The sequence below is a fragment of the Egretta garzetta genome, unplaced genomic scaffold, assembly GCF_000687185.1.
Source record: "Egretta garzetta isolate BGI_Z169 unplaced genomic scaffold, ASM68718v1 scaffold234, whole genome shotgun sequence".
NCBI lineage: Eukaryota > Metazoa > Chordata > Aves > Pelecaniformes > Ardeidae > Egretta > Egretta garzetta.
In genome coordinates, this window is record NW_009259528.1 from 169909 (window position 1) to 193192 (window position 23284).

Here is a 23284-nt window from a genome sequence, read left to right on the forward strand (position 1 = left end):
GAATTAACTGTTTTCTGCCCCATCGGATAGCCCTGGGGACCGCACCTGGGCACGATCCCTTTTCTTGGCACTGGTGTGTTTGGGGGAGCAGCACAGGGAGTAATCTCCTACCTGAGGCGTCCTGCATTGCGTGTCCAGAAGGAAGGACATTTTCACAATGGGACTTCTCGCGTGCTTGATTATCACTGCTGGAGCCAGGGCAAAAAACGTTTTGATTTTCTGAGCCAGTTCTGGCATGGACGAGAATGCAATGAACGCTGAGAAAACAGAAAAACACCCTGAGACTTGGTCGATCTTCAGGTGCTTAATCCCAGGGTTCTCTTGGCCCCGCTGCCCAGAGCTGTTTAGCCAGCACTGGCTCCAATTAGAAACCTGGGATCTCTTGCCACCTTTCTGCTTAATCTTAGCGGCAGAGATGTCCAAGAGGAGGCAATGCCTTTGTTCCTATGGTTAGAAGCAGCTGATGAGGCACTTCAGTGACTACCACGGATGGGAAGTCCTGCCCCATGCACTGGGTGAAGGGAACAGCACTGTCATCTTCCATCGACCACTGCTAAAGAGTATCATCACCACGGAGGATATCTCATACCCCTGATGGCCCAGCTGGTGAAAAGAAGCACCATGCATTTCATCAGAAAGCAGAAGCTGTGACCTCCACGCAAAACGCCTTTGCTTCTGACGTGGAACACTGCAATTCGGTTTTCTAGGTTGAATTACAGTTGCAGCAAGGAGCTTACTGAGGTCACCGGGAGCTTTTTTACTACCCGAGGAGCACGCTGGTCCTCCCAGATGTCATGCGTGGAAAGCATGGTGGCTGTGGGACTTCTCACTGCAAGAGACCTTCTACCCAGCCTGCCTGCTCAGCAGCCACAGGGATGGGACCTCTCTGCTTGCTGCTTGCAAACACTAAAATTAATGTTTTTGAGGTGGTCCAGGCAACGTGATGTGCAACCCCTTCTAACGCACCGATCGTGCAGCCCTGGGAGTAGCCAATGTAATATATCTGCTTCTGCCCCGTCTTCTGCAGAACAAAGTCGATCATGGCTGGGAGGTCGTACATGGCCATTTCATGAAAGCTGCAACACAGGAGTAGAGCATTGGTCAAAAGGTAGCACCAAGGAGAGCAAACTTACCTGTGAATTTTGGCTGCGTTGCATTGCTTGTATACTGAAGGGCTTAACGTCTGTGGCTCATTTTCCGGGAGAAAATTCCTATGCGCTAGGAGAGCCCTGTGCAGGGTGAAACTGCAGAGAGTCCGAAGGCATCCCTCCTGCCACGGCCTCATCCTTCCCTGAAAGGGCTCAGTCCCCCCATAGCCATGGTTAGTGGTAAGGGAACCGTGCAGAGCCTGGCCAGCTGTGCATTTGGGCTGCAGCTCTGCCGACCCGGAGTTGGCTCTCGTCGGGATTACAGCACCAGCTCTGCTCCTAGAGATGCTCTTTCCCAGAAGGGAATGGGGCACCGGTTCCTGCCCACGTGCCTTTCAGTGCGATATGGTGAAATGCAGACCTACTTTATTACTGGAAGCATGTTTACGAGTTTGGGAAATCCAGGACCGCTCTGGAGAAGCAGTAGCAGCTTAAAAAACTGTTCTTGGGGACAAGGTTTCTGTGGACAACATCTAGGAGAAGGGGAGGTGGTAAGGACGCTTGTTGATGCCTTGCTGAGGGGCTTGGCTCGGGAAGTCCCCGCAGAGGCCCCAGGACAGGGCTGGCGTCTCCCAGGGTGGGCGCCCCCACGCCGGCAGCAGCGCCCTGTGCTCTTGGCAGGGCCGGGCAGCGTCAGGGAGGGATGGCACCACGTCAGCAGGCAGGTCCACACAGGTACCTCCATCCTCCCTGGGCACATCCCTGGGAGGTCTGGGGGAGGCAATGCCCAGGGATTAGGTGCTCTGCCTTGCCTGCTTGGAGGCACCCACCTCTGCCTAGAGGTTACTGACAGCCAGAGAAGTTGGCACGCTTTTGCAATCTGCTCCAGCCCACCTGAAATCCCAGAATTCAACCTGGTCAGCTGAAAAGCGCTGGTGTCTTCGGGACCAGCTTGTCCCCCGGCTGTTTCCCAGCCAGACGTCATAGCCGGAGTCTGCTAGTATGAAGCCAAGGCTGTTGTTAGCCAGATTTTCCACCCAGTGACTGCCTTCTCCGAGTAACCCGTGCTGGAGAAACACGACTGGCTTGGCTCCTAGATGTGAAAGAAACAGCGCATTTCACTGAAACAGAATTTCTCTACTTGCTCACCCCAAATTCAGGCCAATAAAGCCTCCTTCGTGCACTGCCAGAGGACATAAAATGTGCATTCTAATGATGTCTCCTGGTGAAGAAATCCTTGCCGCAGTTGTCTCGTGGCAGTTGCCCTCATTGTCTCAGCTGGAGGGCTGCGGACACCCCCCCTAAGCCCCCAGGTGCTCGGCCCTACAAGCTCAGCACTGTGGCCACTGACAACAACCGTGTGAAGGCTCAAATGTACAGGCTTGTCCCTGAGGTGGTTCAAACCCCAAAGTCACAAATTTATGGGGAAAAAATTAAACGAGGAACTCTCTTAAGATACGCCTGCATCCTCTGAGCTTTTAACCCAAGCCTCTGCTGGATACGAAAGGCGGTGGCTGTGCTGCGCGCACCTTCCTGTGCTGGCTGCTAAAGCCTTGACTGCACATTGGAGAAATACCATGCATTCTGTATTTTTGCTTTAACAATAAAAACTCCCCTGGCCTGGTAAGGTTCATCCCTTCATCTGCTTGTCATGTTAAGGGTTGGGGTTTTTTTCCTGGCTTCCTTGTGAAATAGAGCCGTACCTCTGTTGCCAGGATTTTCTCTCCCGTGAGGAATTCTGTTCAGTCTGACGTAGTAGCCGTCGCGAGTCAGGACTTCATATTCCTCGCTGGGGTACCCTCTGTGGCAGATTATTTGGCTCTGGGGGAAGAAAAACCCAGGTGGAAAGCTTTCTGTGGCCGAGGTGCTCATGCAGCTTGATGAGTGCATCCCTCACCCGCTGGGATGCCTTTGCAAAACCCAAACACTGTGGCACTGGGGCACTGCTCTGCCCGGGGTGTCTAAGGATCAGCCGGGGACCTTTTTGAGAGAGGGTGCTCTGGCAGAATCGCATGCCCGTCCTGGCGAGACGTCCAAGGGAAGAGGAGACCCTCAGCCGTGGGCTCGTGCCTGAGAGCAGGAGGGGAGCCGCCAGCTCCCCTGCAGCACGCAGCAGCTCATGTGTTTGAAGTGTTTCCAGAAATCAAGACTGGAACCAAAGGGATTTGCTGACAGCTGGCACTGGTGGCAGGACATGTCGTGTCAGACGCTGAGCTGATGTGCAGGCAGATAAGATGGTGGGGCATATCGAACCTGCTGAGCTGGGCTGACGGGAAGAGCAATGGGACAAGCCCCATAGCATTTGTCACAGGGCTCCTGAGGGTCTGCCTGAACTTTATGCTGAAAACTCCACAGATTGGGAAGTTTCAGTCTGGTGAAATCCAGCTGTGATCCTGCCCACACAATCCTGTGTGCTCGCTTTGCCACACGGTTGGTGGAAGAGATTAATTTCAGCAATTTTATTGCCCAAGACTTGAGCCCATCTAAACCCACCCTCAGAGATTTCAGGACTCGTCTGGACACGGCCCTGAGCAACCTGCTGCAGCTGAAGAAGAGGAGCCATGCAGAACTTTCTACCTTCCAGGAAGGTGTCTGATCAAATCCATGCTGGGATTACGTCCTTCTCTAACTGACCTGCTGATAATTGCACTTAATAATGCTGGGAGGAAGAGGACTCCTTCAGGAAGCAGGGCTTGTTAACGATGGTATGGGGGCAACGTCACACTGCACTGCTCAACAAAACCAGCATGCGTGGTGACCCGAGCCCTCCCCACATACCTGCCCTCCATCCCTCTCTCCCCCAGCTCAATGCCTGCAAACTTTCAGACAGGGCAGAAATTCAAACTTCTGACTTACAACGTTCATGAAAGTCTCGGGGTTTGTAGCCATTTTCTGCTCGATGGCATCTGCTGGGTTCACGGGTGCTGGTATCAAAACCAGGATTGCAATGAACCGCCACATCTCCTGCCTGTGTAAAGTATTAGTATTAGTATTAGTATTATAATATAGCATTGTTATGACTGTCTGTTTCTACTTAGTGATGATGGCTTAAGTTCTTTAGGTATCTGAAGACCAAATATCATGGTCTGGGCTGGGGAAGTGGAGGGGATTCCCCATTCCAGCTTCCATTACAGTCCACACAAGGCTCCTCATGCTCCTCCGTACAGACTGGATCTGGTACTAGGCAAGACCCATTTTTATATTTTTAATGGTGGAAAGATGAGAAATAGCCTTATAATGAAGGAACTAAAGTGATAGAAAATTCCATTGGGCCAATTGTCACATAGGAGAAATTAACCCGAAGTAAGAGTTTACGCTATGCAAGGAACAAGTTTAGGTTGGCTGGGCTATGACTACGTCTATGCTTTTGCTGTGTCTCTATGGCTTAGCGTTTTCATCCAGAAGCCACTATTAACAAAAGGGTCCTATGAACTGAAACACAACAAGACTTGTAGGAAGACTATTTATTAACTAAGTGTAGCCTGAAAAAACAGAAGCCTTTTTGACCGCCTTAGGGACTCCTGTCCTGAGCAGAGATCTATTCTTGATAAACACAGTTAATATTATATATGATTTCTAATGCTTCGCCAGGCTCTTGAAAATTAAAGCTTAACTTCAACCCAGTAGCATGCGTTGCAAATCTTCTCACTAGCCATCTGGCTACACTCTCTACCTCCCTTCTTCCTCCTTCCAATGGCTCTCCTGCACGCTGAGACATACCTGCCCTCTGAAATATTCACAGTAACCCTCTCTACGTTATTACCAAGAAAAAAAAAATAAATCAATGCTTTTTCACCCTCGGGATAGCTCCAACGCAAATCTGAATTACACGGAGGCAAATACGTTACCAGGCAGAGCCCAACTGTCGTGTCTGATCAGGCTGGTGGTGCGAATGGTGGTGGCTCTGTCATCACCACTGTTAAAAAGAGTGCGCTGTGTCAGAGCCCTGCTACGCTGGCACCACACTGGACCACATCACGTGTCCTCCAATTAAGCGATGTGCACGCTGGTCATATCTTTGATAACTTCCTCTTCTTGGCCATGTGGTCATGACTTTCGTGCTTGCAAAGATTATGTTTCCAAAAGAGCCAGAGTGGTGTGGCAAGGAATTTCAGCTGTGGAGTTGCACCTTAAGCTCATGAGAGCTGCACTAAAAAATGTCAGAAGGTTTTCTTCGTAAAGGGTTGTTTTCTAACTCCCAGGGGGCTTTGTGAGCACCTCATAGAAGAACTCCCAGGGCAATGAAAGGACTTGGGCTCCACCAGCTTCACAAGGCCTCAGGATCATGCCAGCTTCTCCATAGACACACCATGGACAGGTCAGGCTTCGACGGCTGCCTGCGTGGGAGACATTCGGTGATTACACCACTCTTCAAAAGTGACAGCAGCCCAGGCAACCCCCGCATAGCCCTTGTGCCCAAGCGGTATTCTATTTGCAACTGGCAGTTTGCAAAACCTCTGCAACATTTTCTGGAAAAGCATCAAGCTTAGCTTCTTGCCAGTGGGCGGCAGAGTGGGGGCGAGCTTGTGCAATGCCTCCGTTTGGCTGAAGCAACAGGTACTGCACGGAGTAAAGGTGTTCATTCTCCACCTCCAGCCTGTGACCTTACAACGTACGCCTTTATGCAGCTGCTTGGTAGCCACCTAAAGCACCGAGCCTTTGGTTGTCTGCAGGTGCTCTGCCGGAGCACACGTTTCCTGGTCATGGATTAGCTTGACTTCTAATGTTCGTAACAGCTGTAGCCTATGAGCAGTGTGCGTGTTGTGAAACAGCCCAAAACACACGTGTTACTCCATCCACCAGGCTGTAATTTTCTACCAGCGCCGCAACCGCTGACACAAAGGGACTGTGTGTGTGGGCGCTATTTTTGTGACGGCAGGTGTGGCCAGAGCCTTCACTGTTTCATTACCTTATTCCTGTCCCTGTGTCTACTTCGGGTTTTTGAAAATGTCTTCCCACTCCTGTGAGTGCAAAGATCCCACTACATAAGTTGGACTTTACAGGTTGCATAGAGGGCAGTTCCAGTGTGCGTCTCACGAGGAGTTAAAAAGCATCCTATGGGTGGAGAAACCCCCACCCAGCTTGCGTTTTTCTACTCTGCTGTCAGGTTTCGTTCAACAGCATCAAGGCAGATCTAACCATTTACCTGCGCAGTCGGCTACTTCATCCACTGTCAAGTCTGCTGCCTTCTACCTCCACTGAGTGCTAGTTATCTAGCGGAAGTACTAAGTACTAATGCTAGGTACTAGTAGGGGTTGGAAAGACAGCAGCATTCTCCAGCATCCTCAGGCCATGGGACGAGGCTATCGGAGAAGCGTATCAGCGCTGAGGCTAGCGGGCGACTTAGCACCAGTACCTATCATAACTGGGAGGAAGGAAAGAAGTTGCCAGCAAAGAGCAGATAGCTTTTTACCAAGAAATTCTTGTGTAGCTTAGTCAGAGGAAGAAATGAAGACCTTTGAGTTATTTGAAGTTAGGAGACCAGAGTTGGGTGTTTTGACACATATGTGCAAGTTTAGGTGGAAAGAGCAATACCATCACGATGCTGCTGTGATTGCATACTTAACAGACCGGTCCATAGTCACCAGTGTTAACCTACAGTGTCAGGACCCCATAATACATGGTAGGGTGCACAACCAAACACTAGATAGATTATCACAGGCATCTTAAAATGAAGCTGTATAGCCACACTCACGGGATGTTCTTACCGTATTGCTGCAGGAACTAACGTAAGAAAACTCAAGATGGTGTAGAAACAGCCAGGTATCTTATTTCACTTTCTGACCAGGTAGACTGTACCTGTAATCAGCACTCTCACACACACAGTCTCAGAGGGGCCAAAATGTGTGTATCCAAGTGGTCTTGTCAAGGTCACCTAAGTGTGGCATGGAAGGCAAGGGTTGCCAGCAACTGAGTTCTCCGTATGCCTTCTGGGTTCTTCTTGAGGCCCAAAGGCCAACTCTTTCTTGGCTTCTAAAGGTCCTTTAGGAGTCAAGAGCTACTATGGCGTGACATTTTGCTTCTGCATCTTGTTAACATCACGTTTCATAAATATTAGGCAACATTGCTGCTGGGTGTCTTTCATTTTCTTGTTTGCAGTATCATAGGACTGTAACCCATCCTGCTGTTGGGCTAACAGGAAGACAAACAGCCCATGAAATGTGCTGTATCCCCACTGCTGTCCTTCTGCTAACAGGCGCAGGTCTTCTGCTGATGAGTCACCTTCTCTGTGGCGCATCACGGTGCAAGCGACACATTTCTCGGCACTTACCAGTTTGATTGGTATTAATCATGTCCTTGGCTATCAATGCATACCATTCCTTTAGCTCCTGCCCTGGTGTTTCTCCTGGTGCTTTCGTGCATGTGCAAGCCTCCAGACTGTATGCCCAGGATGCTGGTTGTTACCTTCTATCCGTTGCCTCTTGTCAAGCACAAGAGTAAGCCAGTCACAAGCAGGGAGTTGCTTAAATAGCTGTCGTCTGGTCTTGGCATCCTGAACTGGGAAAGGGAGTATAATTTTAGCCAACTCTTGTGTAATTCCTGCCAGATAAGCATGACGCCCTCACAGTAACCTTGGAGAACCTTGGTCAAGTAAAGAATCTGATAAGGAAAACAGTGCTTGTCTGCTTGTACCTCTCCTAGTTTAAAGCCCCTCAGCTAGGCTGGGATACCTCCAGCATCTCTGACTACACATTTAGTAGGGCTTTTACTCATGCTAGAGCTGTGCAGTGAAGCTTGATGAAACAACAAATTCTCTTCACAACACCTTGCTAGAATTGTTCACGCAATCGTTTTATTCACAGCAGTAAAACTGAATCAACAAAACCATAAATGTTCCTAATTATTTGTGGCAATGAAGGCATGGACTCCAAGTTCATGCACAAGTGGAATCGGAATCCCTTTATTTAACGCTTTACATCCTTTTACACTGATCACAAAACAAAGCCACTGCTTTTCCTCTTATCACCTAGCTAGTTGGCAAGCGCTGAGTCCAAGCCTTATATGGAAGCAAAGTTCATCTTGCAAAGTCCATTGGTTGTAGCATTGACCTCGCTTTTCTCACTTAACTCTTGTTTTACTTCTCCCATGGCTTGCGGCCAACGAGACAAAGGATATCTCTGGTGTCCAGCTCAGCTGCTGCATCTGCGGATTCTGTACTCGTTCCCACAATTATTGGTTGCAGAGTAACTGAGATGTGGTCACCAGTGGCTTGTCTCAGCTAATTCTTACCCCGTCTCTTTGTTCAGAAGACCCCGGAACAACCCTGAACTTCTTGTACTTCTCTGATCTCTCTTCATTGTACAATTGGCTTTAAAGAGTATTTTAAAGCTAAAAGAGTTTGGTTTGTTCATGAACAGACCTAGGCCAACTTCAGCAAACTTTCCCAATAAAGAAATACTAATATTTTTCAAATTTGGTATCATAGTGCTCTTGGGCTTTTTTCCGATGTATTGGAGAAAATCTGATTAGGCTCAGCTTAGGCAATGCCCTGGTCAGGACTAGCAGAGACCTTCAGGGAGCAGTAACTTGTCCCACACAACATAGTCCAGGGTCAGGAATGGAGACCGACACAGGCTTGTGAAGAGTGCTGGAGGTAGTGATAGCTGATCATGATCTTGGCTAACTGTCACTTTCCATGGCCTTATACCGTTCCCGTCTGCCTGAAGTACCAATATATGAAAATACACGTCTCAAAGACCAGTCACTGGGTCTCTCTTCCATGCATTTATCTAGCAACCTCAAAAGAAAATTTGGAAATAACATAGGAAATAATACAGAAATTGCTCATAGTTCCTGTGTCCTGGTTTCGACTGGGATCGAGTTAATTTTCTTCATAGTGGGTGGCACGGGGCTGTGTTTTGGATTTGTGCTGGAAATAATGTTGGTGACACACTGATGGCTTCATTGTTGCTAAATCATGCTCAGACTAGTGAAGGACGTTTCAGCTTCCCCTGCTCTGCCCGGGGCACAGGGAGCCAGGAGGGGGCACAGCCAGGACAGCCCACCCCAACTGGCCAGAGTCCATGCCTTATGATGTCATGCCCAGTATAGAAACTGGGGGGAGATGGCCGGGGGGCAGCAATCGCTGCTTGGGGATGGGCTGGGCATTGGTCAGTGGGTCGTGAGCAATTGCGTTGTGCATCACTTACTTTGCGTATTCTTTTATCATTATTACTTTCTCTTCCTCTGCTGTTCTGTTAAACTGTCTTTATCTCAGCCCACAGGTTTGCTCACTTTTCTGATTCTGTCCCCCATCCCACCAGGGGGGGGAATGAGCGAGCAGTTGGGTGGTGCTGAGCTGCTGGCTGGGGGTAAACCACGACACCCTGAAATAAGAAAGCAACGTGTCCTCAACTTAACAAAACTCCGAATCTATGCAGCGATGCTGGTGACTGCTGGAAGCTGTTGTCAGACTTGCTATTAGGGACCAAAAAACCACGAAAAGGCAGTACACCGTCTGACATAACTCACTGAAACCTTACCCTAGATTAACCCTGGTACAAATCAGTTTCTAAATAACAACATAGGCCAGTACGTTGCCTACAGCACACACCAAAGCTATCTTAGGGTTACTTACAAAAGCGTGACTTTAAGCACGTGCCTGTGCATAATCCTCAAGTGGGAAGCACGCCATAGGGGACGTGCTCACCACCTCTCTAGTGTGGACATGGCCTGGAGCTGATCGTACGCCCCACGGCTCATGGAGCTGACCATACGCCCCATGGCTCACGGAGCTGACCGTATGCTCCAAGGCTCGTGGAGCTGACTGTACACTCCACAGCTCATGCATGCACTGCCTTTTTTTGCATTGACTTGTGGCAATGATAGAAAATTATAGGTCAGCAAACATGGTGCAACGGCTGTATTTTGAAAGGGATGTGACACGGTTTTAAGCCCTTCTGGCCTTGTGTGCCACACGCAAGCAGATCAAGAATGGCTTTGCGTGAGCACAGCTGGAAGAATACGAGGTAAGTGGCTGAATGACCAACACCCTCCACACGTGTAGGCATATGACTGAGGTTGGTTTGCTCACACATAGGTAATAAAAAGGGAGCATCGGTGTGCTATGAATTCACCAGGGTGGTGAAGGCTTGTGCTGCGCTGTGAAGCCTAAGGGTGAGAGATTTAGTTGATCCGGACCCTGACACTGTGGGCTGATGTCCCAGCCTGACCTTGGACCTGCGCCATCACCATGGACCTTCCCAATGACTTGAGTCTTGCAAGGACTCCAGTCCCAGCAAGATAAATACAGCTTGCCATGCAACTCAATCCATTTATCGATCAAGACAATCCCAGATGACAGAACATCACAATATTTATGCTACAAGCACCTTAATTATTTACTGTTCTCTTTGCTTCCAAAATGCACCACTTCAGCCATTGTGGAGCATCTAGCAGGAGGTGGGAGCCAAGTACCAGTGCCACAGGGAGCAGAGCACTTCCAGAACCTGATGCTGAGAGAACTTCACCAAAATGTTCTGTCACGGGAGACTGCCAATGAATGAAGATAATGCAATACAAACACTGCATCAGATAATTACAGAAGTAATTATACAGAAACATTATAACCTGAACAGAAAGAGACGAGACTAAAGCCTGCAATTCTTACAATTTTTCAGAAGTAAAAAGTTAGTACTTTTTAACCAAACATGAATACATTCTTGCAAACTTTTGAGAAGTCTGTTGGGGAAATGTCTTGCCAAGCTTTGGGTGGTTCTTTGCAGAGACAAAAGAGCCTTCTTGCATTGGCACTGACATCCACAGTATGAAGAGTGCAGCCCTGTAAGACTGCTGCTCCAGGGAATGCTGTGGTAAACAAGTAATTGCACAGAAAAAGATGTCATTACAAATACACCAAGTGAGGGAGCTAATCGCTGTTGCCCCACACGGATCATACCTAGCCCATAGCCTAATTCTTACACCCTGAGATTACCTCACCCCGTCCTGTGTTCCTCCATGGTCAGTTCTAGTTGTAAGGATGGAAAGCGAAACGCCTTTGCAGCGGGTGCCCTTCGATGCTAACTCAGAGCCCACCGCAGTGTTCCTGCAAGGATGTGCGCCAGCAGCCCCGTCCCACCGCCTCCGGACACTCAGTGTGCTGCCGAGACCCACAGTTTGCCTCCGGAGAGCAGCCGAGCTGGGCTCAGCGCCCCTCCTCACCCTCCTACCTGCCCTCTGCGAGTCACCTCTTCCTCAAAGGGTGGGGAATACTGGCTGCATCATGGGCGGTGGGCATCTGCCAGCATTGCAAGCCACCAAAAGCCATCCCTGAGCAGGGAGAGGGTTGGACGAGCCGCTCGCCCTCGCCTGCGCGGGGCTGAAACCCCCCGTACTCCTGTGGAGGTGTAAGGCAGGACAACCACACGGAGCCCAGTGGACCCTATCTTACTTTATTTTTACAATTATTATTACTGCTATTACATTATTATTAGTAGTAGTAGGCACATTTTAAGAATATAGTTTCACCAACAGGGAAATTCACAATTCCTCCCCCATCAATGTATTATTAAGAAGTGTAATCCAGAAGCTGAAAACAGAGTTAAAAGCGTTACTGGCTTCCACCAGACTCTTCCCTCTCTCTCATAAGGAAAACAAAACCATTTCCTGAGAGTCAGCGAAAGGTGACCTTTTTAGCTGGGTTTGAGCTTGGGAATATTGCTTAAAATGGTGCAAAATGATGTTTCCTGGTAGAACTTACTGAAACCCCTTTTGTGTATGAGTAAGGCTGGTGTTATCCAAACTGACATGAATTTGAGAAAGATGCTCCCTACGTTAGCAAAATGGACAGTTCTCATGGAAAAAACCACAAGCTCTTTTCATTGTCACCAGGCAGCAAGTTTCTAGCTCCTTCCAGCTGTAAAGCAATGAACATCAGGATGTTGGGATCCTTGGCGTGGAAGGGTCACTGGAAGGTGGATAAAGCTACACCAGCAGGATTCATCACTCGACCCACCAGGTGGTCCCACCTGAGCACACCTACTCTCATGAAACACCATCACCCAGGAGGGAGCTCATCTGCTGCCCAGGTGTTTATAGCTGGGAACCCAAGCGTAGGGAGGCCAGAGCCCGCAATGGCAACTAGGAGCCAAATTCCACTGAAACTGCACACGGGCAAGGCACCTGGGAGACTTAGGGTTCAAGGGCCATGCCCAACTTCTGCAGGGACCTCAGCCCATTTAACCTAAATCCTATGTGCTTTCCCGATCATTGCCTTGGCTTGTTTTCCTCCCTTGCTAGAGTAATATTGATCCCAGCCAAGTACAGTAGTTTAGTGAGCCTTTCCCCCTTCCTTTTTTGTTCAACCCCCCACACCTCCTGCCAGTAAAAGAAGCCCCAGAAGTCAAACGAGAAACCACCAATTACTCCAGACAGATTCTAGGCGCTTTTCTGCATCAGTTCAAGAATTTTCTTGTACACTTGTTCATACACTTGCGTACTCCAAAGGAAATCAAAGTGGGTGAACTCGGGAATGTACTTTTTGTATGCCACATTGGTTATGCGAGTCAGTGTGATGTTTACGTCTTCGGGGTCTGAAATCCAGTCACTGCCACCATACCACACAGCAAGCGGGGCCTTCATATTTTCCAGTTCATAAAAGGGAGGTGTGGTCTGGAAGACAAGCAGTGTGACTTGAGGAAGGAAAGCCTGGGAGGTCACAGGCAAGTCAAGAATTCAAAGTATTCCTGATTGCTGCTTGGAATTTCTCCCCTATCCCAAAGTGGTACAGAAACTATCGCCAGAGATCCTGACTATGCCTTGGGCTCCTGTCCTTTTCACCAGAGGATCAAAAAGTCATCACTGAACGACATCACAGACCTCTTTTTTGCAAGAAAGATGCAAACCTGTTTGACCATATAAGGTAAATTCCATAAATCCCATAAAATTCAGTCCCTGCAATATTTTCATTGTAATTTTAATTTTTTTTTTTTTTTTAAACTGACAAATGAGGATGGATTTCTCTTACCTGATTGTAATGAAGTATGTTGTCACTGCCATAATCATACCATTGGAATTCCCCTGTTTGATAGAGCTGGGAAAGGGGGAGAGCTGTGTTTATTATCCACGCATTAGAGGGGACCATAAGAAAGATGCACTGCTCCCTCCTGCCACCAAGGGTCAAGGATGCTATTTGCTACGTGTGATACCGTCTTTTGGGAGGAGACCTCAACCCCAGGAAGATCTCAGCACAGCCGGCAAGATCGCCTGGTGTTGCTCACATCTTTCATCCCTCCTCTCTCGGGTGGCTGGCAAGCTGCAGATGTCTGGAAGCTGAGGCCCCAGAAACCCACAGTGCACCTAGCATACAGTCAAGAGCTAGCCTCAAAGAAGCCACGAGTCAGACCTTGGGGCAAGTTTCCTGTGTCTGTCATGGTCAACGGCTACAACAGAAGGATATGGTTTTGTGTATGTTTTCGATGATTAGTTGTTGTATGATTAGTTAGCGTTGCTGACCCTCAGCTCTTGGCCTTTACTCGAGCATCTCCTGTGCTGGTTTATTACCAGTTTTTGCTTCCGTCTCCATCTCTTATCAGATCCAAAGACTCTTGGTCATCTTTTGTTGAAAGTCATGGCCAAAAGAACTGCATATCTGCACCAGTGTTTCATGTCGATTTCCCCTTTCCTCTCTAATATAGCTCTGCAGGGAGGGCAATGGAGGATGATACCCAAGCATTGAGGAGAGGTCCTTGGCAGCTCAGAGAACATGGGCCCTGGTTGCATGCAATCTTATTCTGCAGCAGGAAATATTACCTGGCGCCAATGTAACAGGTTCTTTAGGGATGTTGAATCAGGGTAGCGGGACAGGTAGACATCTATGCGGCCCTGCAAGAAACCATTGGAGACACTTATTCTCTGCATGGAGGGAAATCCCATTAGAAATAAAACTGTTCAGCAGCCACACAAGTCTGTCACTCACACAGGCTAGCTAGAGCTTGCCTCTGTACAAACTGCTTCACCTCAGCTCTGTGAAGGCACATGCCGTGAGAACACACACGGCAGATACCAGCATGAAGGGCACTGTAGAGCTCCCTTCAGCAAGCAGAGCAATTCCCATGGGATGCTGGGTCACATTACGAGTCTATGTGGTTTTCAAACCAGAGTAAAACTCCCCATCTTCTGCTCAGGATCCTTTTGCAAAGACAACGTGCAACTCATCACAGTGGCTCTACATGTTGTTTCTAATGTGTTTTCTCCTTGGAATGTTATGAAATTACACCAACGCTTCCCTCGAGAAACAGTGGCCCAGCTCTGACTCCATCCATGACCAAGCTATTAGTGCTCAGTACTCTACGTGGACCTGTCCCCTCTCCGCATGAGCAGTTTGTGACAGTATCTGGACATTGACATCTTGGCTGGCCCCAAGGAAATGGCCCTTCCTGGGCTGGACATGGCCCCAGGCAACCCACGGTAGCTGTAGTGTTGGCCCTGGTGGGAGTGGGGTCAGGCTGGAGGCTCCACCCCACCCTGGTGCCTCCAGCCCGAATTTTTCTACGACTCTGTGATCAGCGCAGTGGAGCACAAGGAAAGGCTCTGATTTGGGGATAAATATGTTCTAAGGGATGGTAGACGGAAGAGCCTGAGGCCCCACCTCTCCTTAGCAGTGGACTGAAGGGGAGTTCATGCTGTGAGAGCCTGTTTTGTTATTAAAATACATGTGAAACTACAAATCACTTGATGAAAGAGAAACCCTGGGAGTCCCGGAGCGCCAAATTAATTTCTGCACTCTCCCCTTCGGCATCATTCCCACTGGGGACACAACATCCCTGGTAGACGCATGACCTTGTGTGCACTCTGCGCTTCCCTCTGGTGCCAACACAAGAGCATGGCAATGGCCAACAGAATGGCCAGACTGCAGAACGCTGACACAATGTACAGATTTTTTGAGGAACCAAAGATGCGAAAGGCCAGGTGAAGGCAGCTAGTTGATAACTTGGGCTCAAACAGCGAGGAACCGTACCACTTAAAAAGTAATCTGGAGTGTACATACCACATTGAAGCTGTTGCTGGGCCCACCAGGCAAATAAAAGACCAAGGAGCAAAAGCTTTTAAAGATGGGGTAGCTGCACAGACTGGAAATCGCTTGGTGCAAGGTCTTGCCCTTATTGAAGGCCATTATGAATCCTAAAATGAACTGTGAAAGTCAAAGGCGTTGATCAGTGTGGTTCATGTTCCTCTTTTGCCTCCAGACACTCCCCATCCCTCTGCTCACCCCTTCAGGTTTGCTGTCTTCCTTGCCACAGCTTTGCTGTGCTTTGTTATCTTGGCTTTTCAGAAATGACCATGGCCCTGGCAGAGCCCTGATCTTCCTGGAAGAGGTTTCTCCTAGCAGCATGGACCCAAACACAATGTCTAGAAATAGCCCTTCCCTGATTAGGACTGGACAGGAGGACGCTTTACGCTGCTTAATGCCCTGCAGGCTCACGAGTGTAAGCACAAATGTACCCACTCAGTGCAAGGGCACGCAGAGGCCAGGGAAACTGAAGTGATGTACAAGCACTGCACGTCTCAGGCGGTGGGACCTTCCCGTTCCCTCCTTCCCCTTCACACCGGGCGAGCGTGTGGCGAGGACGTACCTTAGCCAGCCCCTCGGGAAGGTCAAGCACCCTTGCCAATGGTGTCTTCATATTTGAGCTATTGGTGGCAGGACCCAAGGCAAAAAACATCTTGATTTTGCGATCCAGCTCAGGAATGGACGAAAATGCAATGAAACCTGTGGGAGGGAGAAGGAAGCAGACCCTGCCCTCTTATTTCTGAAGGAAATTGGAAGGACCCTCAGAGGTGGCTCTAGCAGGTTTGTGACTTGACCTGAAGCCTTTGTTGCTGATGTATTTCGGCTCCCAGCTTGCCTGCTCAGCCCAGCTGCAGCTCCTGCAAGCCCTTCTTGGGGCTCTGGCAGCAGTGGGATGCACCAAAAGCCACCGCTGCAACCATATTTTGGCCGTCTCTGCTCAAAACTGTTCTGTTAAAGCAAACAGGGATTTTTACCTGCTCTTTTCCCTTCATTGTTTAGATGTGCTGGGACGTTACCCTACCTGCCCAGGCTCTTAGGAGAACAGTCCCAAAGGGTGCGCAGCTAACATAGGTCTGACTGGTCTGGTCTCCTCCTAAGTACCTGTGGTGGTGCCTTGAGAGTAACCCACGTAGTATAACTGCTCCTGTCCAGTTTTCTGCAGAATATAGTTGACCGTTGCTGGAAGGTCGTACATGGCCATCTCATGAAAGCTGCAATGGAGATGGGCACATGACAAAATTACTGCTGCTGACCTTGAGAGTGACAGGCAGGACACAGCAAGTAGTGCCGTGATTATTCAGGGAGCAAGCGAGGGCTCTGGCAGGCATGGGCACCCCCTATGACTTCTTGGGCACCCCTATGGCTTCTTGGCGGTGCCGGTTTATGCCCACTGCCAGATGGTGTGAGTGTCGGTGGCACTGCTCCTCCAGCCTACGGACACTGCGGAGGGTACCAGATACCTGCCCACCCCTCGGTTTCGCAGAAAATACCTGTAAGCTGAGTATTCCTGGTGGTGAAAATCAAACTTCTTGTGCTTTCGTGACCAGCTGTTCCCCCAGCTGTTTCCGATCCAGACATCATAGCCAGCGTCGGCGAGAATGAAGCCCAGGCTGCTGTTGGGTAAGTTGATAACCCAGCTGCTTCCCTCCAACATCAGGCCATGCTGCAGGAGGACCACGGGCTTTGGAGCTGAAGGAAGAAGAGGAGGAGTGTTTTCTCTGACCACTAGCAAAATTGATTGTTCACATCCAGGTACTGCTTTGGGAGCAACCTCCTGGGAAAGTGACTCCAATGCACGGAGATGGTCACCTATGTCCTCAGCCTCTGTGGAGAGGTGGTTTTGAAGTAGGCTCTTTGGTCATCCCAGGGCAGAGAAATTCAATATAGTGAATCTGAAAAATGAGGTCGGACTCCACACTGAATGGAGCTCAGTAAATCATGCTCCCAGGAAGAACAAAACCAAGCCCCATGTCTGCCTGGACCCTGACTGTGCCCTTTGCATGGATACCACCCTCCTCACAGTACCTTTTGTTTGGCTCAGGTACTCTGGGCTGACCAAGAGATGTGGAAAATGCATCGGAGTCTAAGTACCTCCCATGGTACGGTGACACCATGATGCCCCCATTGCAAGAGACACGGGTACTGTAGAGGTCAAGAGCATCTCCTCCACCCACTTCTGCCCACTTTAAGCCATATGGGCAAGTCTCAGCTCCCCAGAACAAACTTAAGATCTTTTTTACAAAGGATCAGAAAGCCTGAAATGCTGTAGGAAGAGAATGGAGGAGAGATTATGGAAAGGTTTAGTTGGGAAAGAACCTCTGGAGGTCTCTGCTCCAATTCCCTGCTCAAAGCAGGTCTGACTGCACAGCCGTAACAGGGTCATTGCAAGGAGATCTGAGTTCATACAGTAGGGCGACCACACAACCAGACTGCAGCCTGGAAAAGTTGAAATGAAAGTGACTTTCCTTTCCTTTCCTTTCTTTTTTTCCCTTTGTCTCCTCTTTTTTCTGTGGGTTTTTAGACCCTCAATATAAGACTTACATTTCCACCCTGGGCAGCTGAGGACAAAGTGATTTCCTGAATGGTAATCTGGCTTTTCATGCCTATTTGACATGTTCGTACACCAGTTCTCCTGCTTCCCAGGAGGGGGACACCCCACCAAGAGTGGGGCATCACCCCCTCTGCTTGAACAGCAGTTCAAGTGAAGATCAGAAAGGAGCCAAAATGGTGAGATGGCATTGGATTGGACATGTGGTTTTTTTTTTTTTTCTGACAAATGGCTTTTTGCTGCTCCACTGACTGGCTTTGAGCTGGGGCAAAACCTGGGGCCAGGTTTCTCTGTCCCATTCATTCTCCTCATCCTTTCCTTCCTCTTTGGAGCAGATCCTCTCAGAACAAGAAGACTAGCGTTGTAGGCACCTGCATTTCTTCTGCTCCCGAGGCTAATCCTACAGGGAAAGTTGTCTCCTTGAGGACCCAGCCCGTGACGAGGCAAGCCCTGACCATGGCATACTCCATCCCAGCAAAGCTCTCAGGGTCTCTGGACAGGCAGGCAGACCTCATAGCACTTACGGGGACAGGTCATGCTGGAGCCCTGTGCCTCTGCTTCATGGGAGGTGGCCGTGCTTCCTGGGTCGTCTCTGCTGTGAGGAATCCTCTGCATGGTGAGGTAATAGCCGTCGTCTGTCACCACTTCATGCTCCTCATAGGGATACCCGTAGTAGTGGACAATTCCACCCTGTGGGAAGCGAAGGACAGCGTGGGATGGGTCCCCAGGGAGGTGGGGGTCTCCGTCCCAGAGGGTGTCAGGGAGACTGGCTGGGCAAAGCCAACAGTGGCCACCCTGAGTTGGTGGTGGTGACTCCTGCTGTCAGCGGGACGGTGGAGTAGGGACCTCCCAGCATCCCTTCTACCAACGCTGCGGTGGTGTCATGACTTCAGCTAAAATTTTTGGCAGGACTGAGTCTCCCTCACTCCCTGAGCAGGTCTGGTAAAGAAAGACCCATTGTTGCTTTTCATGTTGTAATCAACTTTTGTGAAGAGCAGGGCAGCAAGGACAGCAAAGCTCCAAGCCTGAGACGGCTGCGGTGACCCAACCTGTTGACTTGGCCTGAACTCCTCCATAAATGTCTGCCATAAATCTCCATGTATGTAAGCACAGGGAGACAAAAGCTCTAATAAAACCCTGATACCAAACCCTGGTGAAGATCTACACACAGAGACCATAGGTCCTGCCCAGACTGTGGCAGCATAGGTAGCTTGCGTGCCCAAGTAAAAAAAGAAGGGAGAGAATTCAGGACTTACAATATTCAGGGACAGCTCGGGGCTCGCATCTGAGTTCTTGCCGACGCACATTAAACAAGCAATGCTTACGAACAGCCACATTATGGTGCTCTGCAAAACACTGTCAAAATGATGTTTTTGCAAATCCGAGTGAAATTCTGTCCCAGAACACCTGCTGTTCTTCCTGGGAAGGGCTTTGAAGTGTCTGTTTTGGCATGCTCCCACCACAAACCCTCTTACTATCACTTTATTTGTTGGAGACAATAGATTTGCAACAGAAATACTGCCTCAGTTCTTGTGGCCCCAGCAGACCCTGGTCTCATTACTTTTAAGACTGAGCCTTCAGAAAAGCGAGGAGAGACAGAAAGCATTTTTGTGGAGAATAGCATGCACATCCAAGGGAAGAGCTTTGCCCTTTCCTCCCAGCAGCCAGCCTGCAAACATATTCCCTTCATGAAGGGTCCCTCGGCTCAGCACACCCTGAGAGCTCCTGGTGACCTCTGAGAGGTGCAGCAGGGTGAAACCGCTTCCACCAGCAGCAGGTCCTGACCCCCAACAGCTCCCACTGCCCCTCCCACGAGAAGGAATGACTTTCCTTTGGAGCCAGGACTCCCAGGGAAGTCCCGCCATCCCACCTGAGGGGCTCTTCAACTACCTACAGCTCTCTGCTGCTGTCCCCAGGGATGGCCCCTTGCTGGCAGCCTGTGCAAAGGCAGAGGCACCCAAGGAGGAAGGATTACCCGTCGCGGTTCGGGCGCTGCAGCACAAGAGGCGTGGGTGCCTTTCTTCCTGATGCTGGCCAAGCAGGAGGTCCCTGCCACCCGAGCATGCTGCTCTCGTCCACCATGCAGCGGGTTATTATTCCCTCTGCTCCACGCATTCGGGAGCGTCACGGATCGCCACTCCCTCTAATCCTTCCTCCTGTGAACATGTAACTTACCTGAGGGCTGGAGTCTGGTCTGAAAGAAGACACCCTTCCTATCTGGGCTCGCCTGGGAATATTCTCGCGGCACTACAGAAGAGTTGAGAGCTGTAAGAAATTGGTTATTTCCACTTGATGTGGCACAGCGTCATCTGACATCACCCGTGACCTCTGTGGGCTGGAGGATGTGCAACCTCTGGACCACTCTACACCTGTACTGGGGCTGGCGCTGGTGCACGGGGCTGGTGTTGGTGCACGGGGTGCAGCGGGGTGCGTGGGGCTGGCGCTGGTGCACGGGGTGCAGCGGGGTGCGTGGGGCTGGCAGTGTTGCATGCGTGGTTGGTGCTCAGGGTGCTGCAGGGTGCATGAGGGCCAGCCTAGCTCATCCCAGCAAGCTCCTGTGGAAAACCCATCCAGCTCTTGTTGGCTCTTCTCACTGCCTCCTGGTGTGTAACGAGCCACTGCCTGGAAATGCAAAACCTCCCAGTCCCCATAATGACTGCTGGGGGGTGCTATTTAAAAAATGCAAAAGAAAACCATCCCCGGGGAGGGAAGAAGCTGGGGATGAAGCTACCTTTCACTCTCATCAGCCACGGGGTGCAGTTTTGGTGGGAGGATGTGTCTTTTCTTAGGGAGCACAAAGGATGCCCATCTAGACCACAGCGAGAGGTGACTTTCTCTGCTGGGTGTCTATGCCCACCAAATTTTCAGTCATCTCCACCTGGTCAATTCTCTCTGTCTGTGCTTATCACAGCCCTCATTAGGCATTTTCTGCCCGTCCCGCGCTTCTCCCCCCACAGACTTCACCCCTTCCTAGCTGGCAATGCCTTTAGCCAGCCGCTGCCCATGGCTGAGGAGCTCCCTGCAGGGATGGGGAGGGGTAGTGCAGGCCGTGGGTCTCATTTTTGGCAGCGCTGCCTTCGAGGCTGCCTCTCCGCTCCTTGCCCACGTGCCCGGGCACTGGCCCACTGCAGTGACCCAAGGCTGGCTTTGCAAGCTGCGGGCTCCTGCCACCTCTCCTGGTGTCGGCACCTGCCAGGCCTGGCCCAGCTGCGCTTGCTGAAATGCAAACACACATTTTGGTAAGCCTAGATAATTCCACCTCAGGCTGAGGCCATAATGACTGGTCTTTACTAAAGACTAGCTGGAGGCAGTGCCAGAAGCCCTCCCCATCTGGGTCACCCTCGCATGGATGGTGACTCAGGCCAGAGTCTGATCTTTCCCCTGCAGGGAGAGGAGGAAAGGCGGAAAAACAGGATCAGGCATGACAGGACAAGAAATCACTCCCCCTTCCTCCCAGCATATATTAATGCCGACATAGCTTGCCTTCCTTTCGGGGACAGGACAGGAGAGAGGATACTGGGGGAGCCATGGCCACTCCTGGTCCTTGCATCAAGTCCGGGGCCGCGTTACTTGAGTCTGACCTGTTTGAGCAGGGGGGTGGGACTGGATGATCTCCCGAGGTCCCTTCCAACCCCTGCCGGTCTGGGATTCTGTGGTGGAGAGAGAGCAGAGCAGAGCTGAGCCTTCAGCAAGGCGTTCCCAGAGATTTCCAGCATGCAGACCATGATGTGGCTCTTGCTGTGGGATGAAGACTCTCCAGCAAGGATCCAGCACATCTATGGAGGCTTTGTGCACCACTGGGATGCAGATGTGCCCCCCGGCCTTCCCCTCACCCCGCTCTGCGCCAGCCCCAGCTGGTATCGCTGCTGCCGATGCTGCAGCCCCGGGGATGCTCCCCACCTCCCCTGCAGCACTGATAAAATCGGTGGCCTCAACTCAGGGTGAGTTACGACACGGACTGACAAGGCATGGGCGAGCCAGGAAAACCGGCAACAAGCGGGTCTCAAAGCATCAGCAGTTTCTTGCTGGCAGGCTTACCTGCCGCCTGCTGCCTGGAGCCCGGGCGCGCTGCAGCCTGCGGCCGAGGGGACACGCGGGCTGCGCTGGCAGCCCCAGCCAGCCAGAGGGTCGCAGAAGGGGTTTATGTCGGGCGGCTACAAGCTCGGCCCCACATCTGGCCCTGAACGGGGAAGGACTGCAGCGTGCAGCGAACTCTGAAACTGCAAGGGGCCAGCTGCATCAGCTGAATGTTCACAAGTCCATGGGGCTGGATGGGATTCATCCCAGAGTATGGAAGGAGCGAGTGGGTTATGGCAGGACCCCTTCCGATCATCTCTCAAAGGTCTTGGGGAGTCTAGGGAGGTCCCCGCTGACTGGAAGCTAGCCAACGTTATTCCAGTCTACAAAAAGGGCGTGAGGGAAGACCCAGAGATCTACAGACCTCTTAGTCTAGCCTCAGTTCCTGGAAAAATTATGGAGAAGATTATACTGGATGCTATTGAAAGAGATTTAAAGAATAACGCAATTATCAGGCATAGCCAACATGGGCTCACAAAGGGAAAGCCCTGTGTAACTAATTTGATATCCTTCTATGATCAGGTCACTCGTCTCATGGATGAAGGGAAGGCAGAGGACGTGTTTTTTCTGGGTTTTAGTAGGGCTTTTGATACTGTCCCTTGCAGCATCATTCAGGGGAAATGGTTATCGACCTGCTACACCACTTGGACACACACAAGTCCATGGGGATGGACGGGATCCACCCAAGGGTACTGAGGAAGCTGGTGAAAGCGCTCACCACACCCTTGCCAGCAGTCCTGCCTATCTGGGGAGGTCCCAGTTGACTGCAGGTTGGCAAATGTGACACCCATCTACAAGAAGAGCCGGAAGGAGGATCCGGGGAATTACAGCCCTGTCAGCCTGACCTCAGGTCCAGGGAAGGTCATGGAGCAGATCATCTTGAGTGCCATCATGCGGCACATTCAGGACAACCAGGGGATCAGGCCTGGTCACCATGGGTTCATGAAGGGCAGGTCCTGCTTGACCAACCTGATCTCCCTCTGTGACTAGGTCACCCATTTAGGGGATGAGGGAAAGGCGGTGGATGTGGTGTACCTGGACTTTGGTAAAGCCTTTTACGCTGTCTCCCACAGCATTCTCCTGGAGAAGCTGGCTGCCCATGGCTTAGACAGGCAGACTCTGTGCTGGGTAGAAAACCATCTGGATGGCTGGGCACAAAGAGTTGTGGTGAATGGAGTTAAATCCAGTTGGCAGCCAGTCACAAGGGTGCCCCCAGGGCTCAGTGTTGGGGCCAGCTCTGTTTAACATCTTTATCAATGATCTGGACGAGGGGATTGAGTGCACCTGCAGTCAATTTGCAGATGACACCAAATTGGGCAGGGGTGTGGATCTGCTGGGGGGAGGAGGGCTCTGTAGAGGGATCTGGCCAGGCTAGAGCCATGGGCCCAGCCCAGTTGGGTGAGGATCAACAAGGCCAAGGGCCGGGTCTTGCAGCGCTCCAGGCGTGGGGCAGAGGGGCTGGAAAGCTCTCTGGCTGAAAGGGACCTGGGGGGGTTGGTCGAAAGGCAGCTGAATATGAGCCAGCAGGGTGCCCAGGTGGACAAGAAGGCAACCAGCAGC

General features: G+C 50.7%; 3 protein-coding genes across 4 annotated transcripts in view; 1 reads left to right on the forward strand and 2 right to left on the reverse strand.

Moving 5' to 3' along the window:
• The window catches only part of LOC104125129 (lysosomal acid lipase/cholesteryl ester hydrolase-like), a 7429-nt gene extending 3455 nt beyond the window's left edge, over positions 1-3974 (reverse strand). The window contains exons 1-5 of one of the 2 annotated variants that reach the window (XM_035893083.1): positions 3945-3974; positions 2792-2909; positions 1983-2181; positions 967-1076; positions 132-257 (exon numbers count right to left, since the gene is read on the reverse strand). In XM_035893083.1, coding sequence (XP_035748976.1) covers positions 132-257; positions 967-1076; positions 1983-2181; positions 2792-2909; positions 3945-3953 — 562 coding nt within the window. In that variant the 5' untranslated portion in view covers positions 3954-3974. Of the gene's footprint in view, positions 1-111; positions 258-966; positions 1077-1982; positions 2182-2791; positions 2910-3944 lie in introns of both variants that reach the window. The other variant, XM_009637535.2, reaches the window with a different exon arrangement.
• Positions 3975-12464: 8490 nt separating this feature from the next.
• Positions 12465-19963, reverse strand: LOC104125130 (lysosomal acid lipase/cholesteryl ester hydrolase). The gene is given in 10 exon segments (XM_009637536.2): positions 12465-12698; positions 13054-13119; positions 13839-13910; positions 15076-15219; positions 15662-15798; positions 16201-16310; positions 16590-16788; positions 18172-18337; positions 18904-18993; positions 19856-19963. Coding segments are annotated over 10 exon segments (1326 nt in total).
• A 2381-nt stretch (positions 19964-22344) lies between these two features.
• RNLS (renalase, FAD dependent amine oxidase) overlaps positions 22345-23284 on the forward strand; it is a 78834-nt gene continuing 77894 nt past the window's right edge. Inside the window, exons 1-2 of the mRNA XM_035893088.1 lie at positions 22345-22413; positions 22715-22769. Coding sequence (XP_035748981.1) covers positions 22345-22413; positions 22715-22769 — 124 coding nt within the window. The remainder of the gene's footprint in view (positions 22414-22714; positions 22770-23284) is intronic.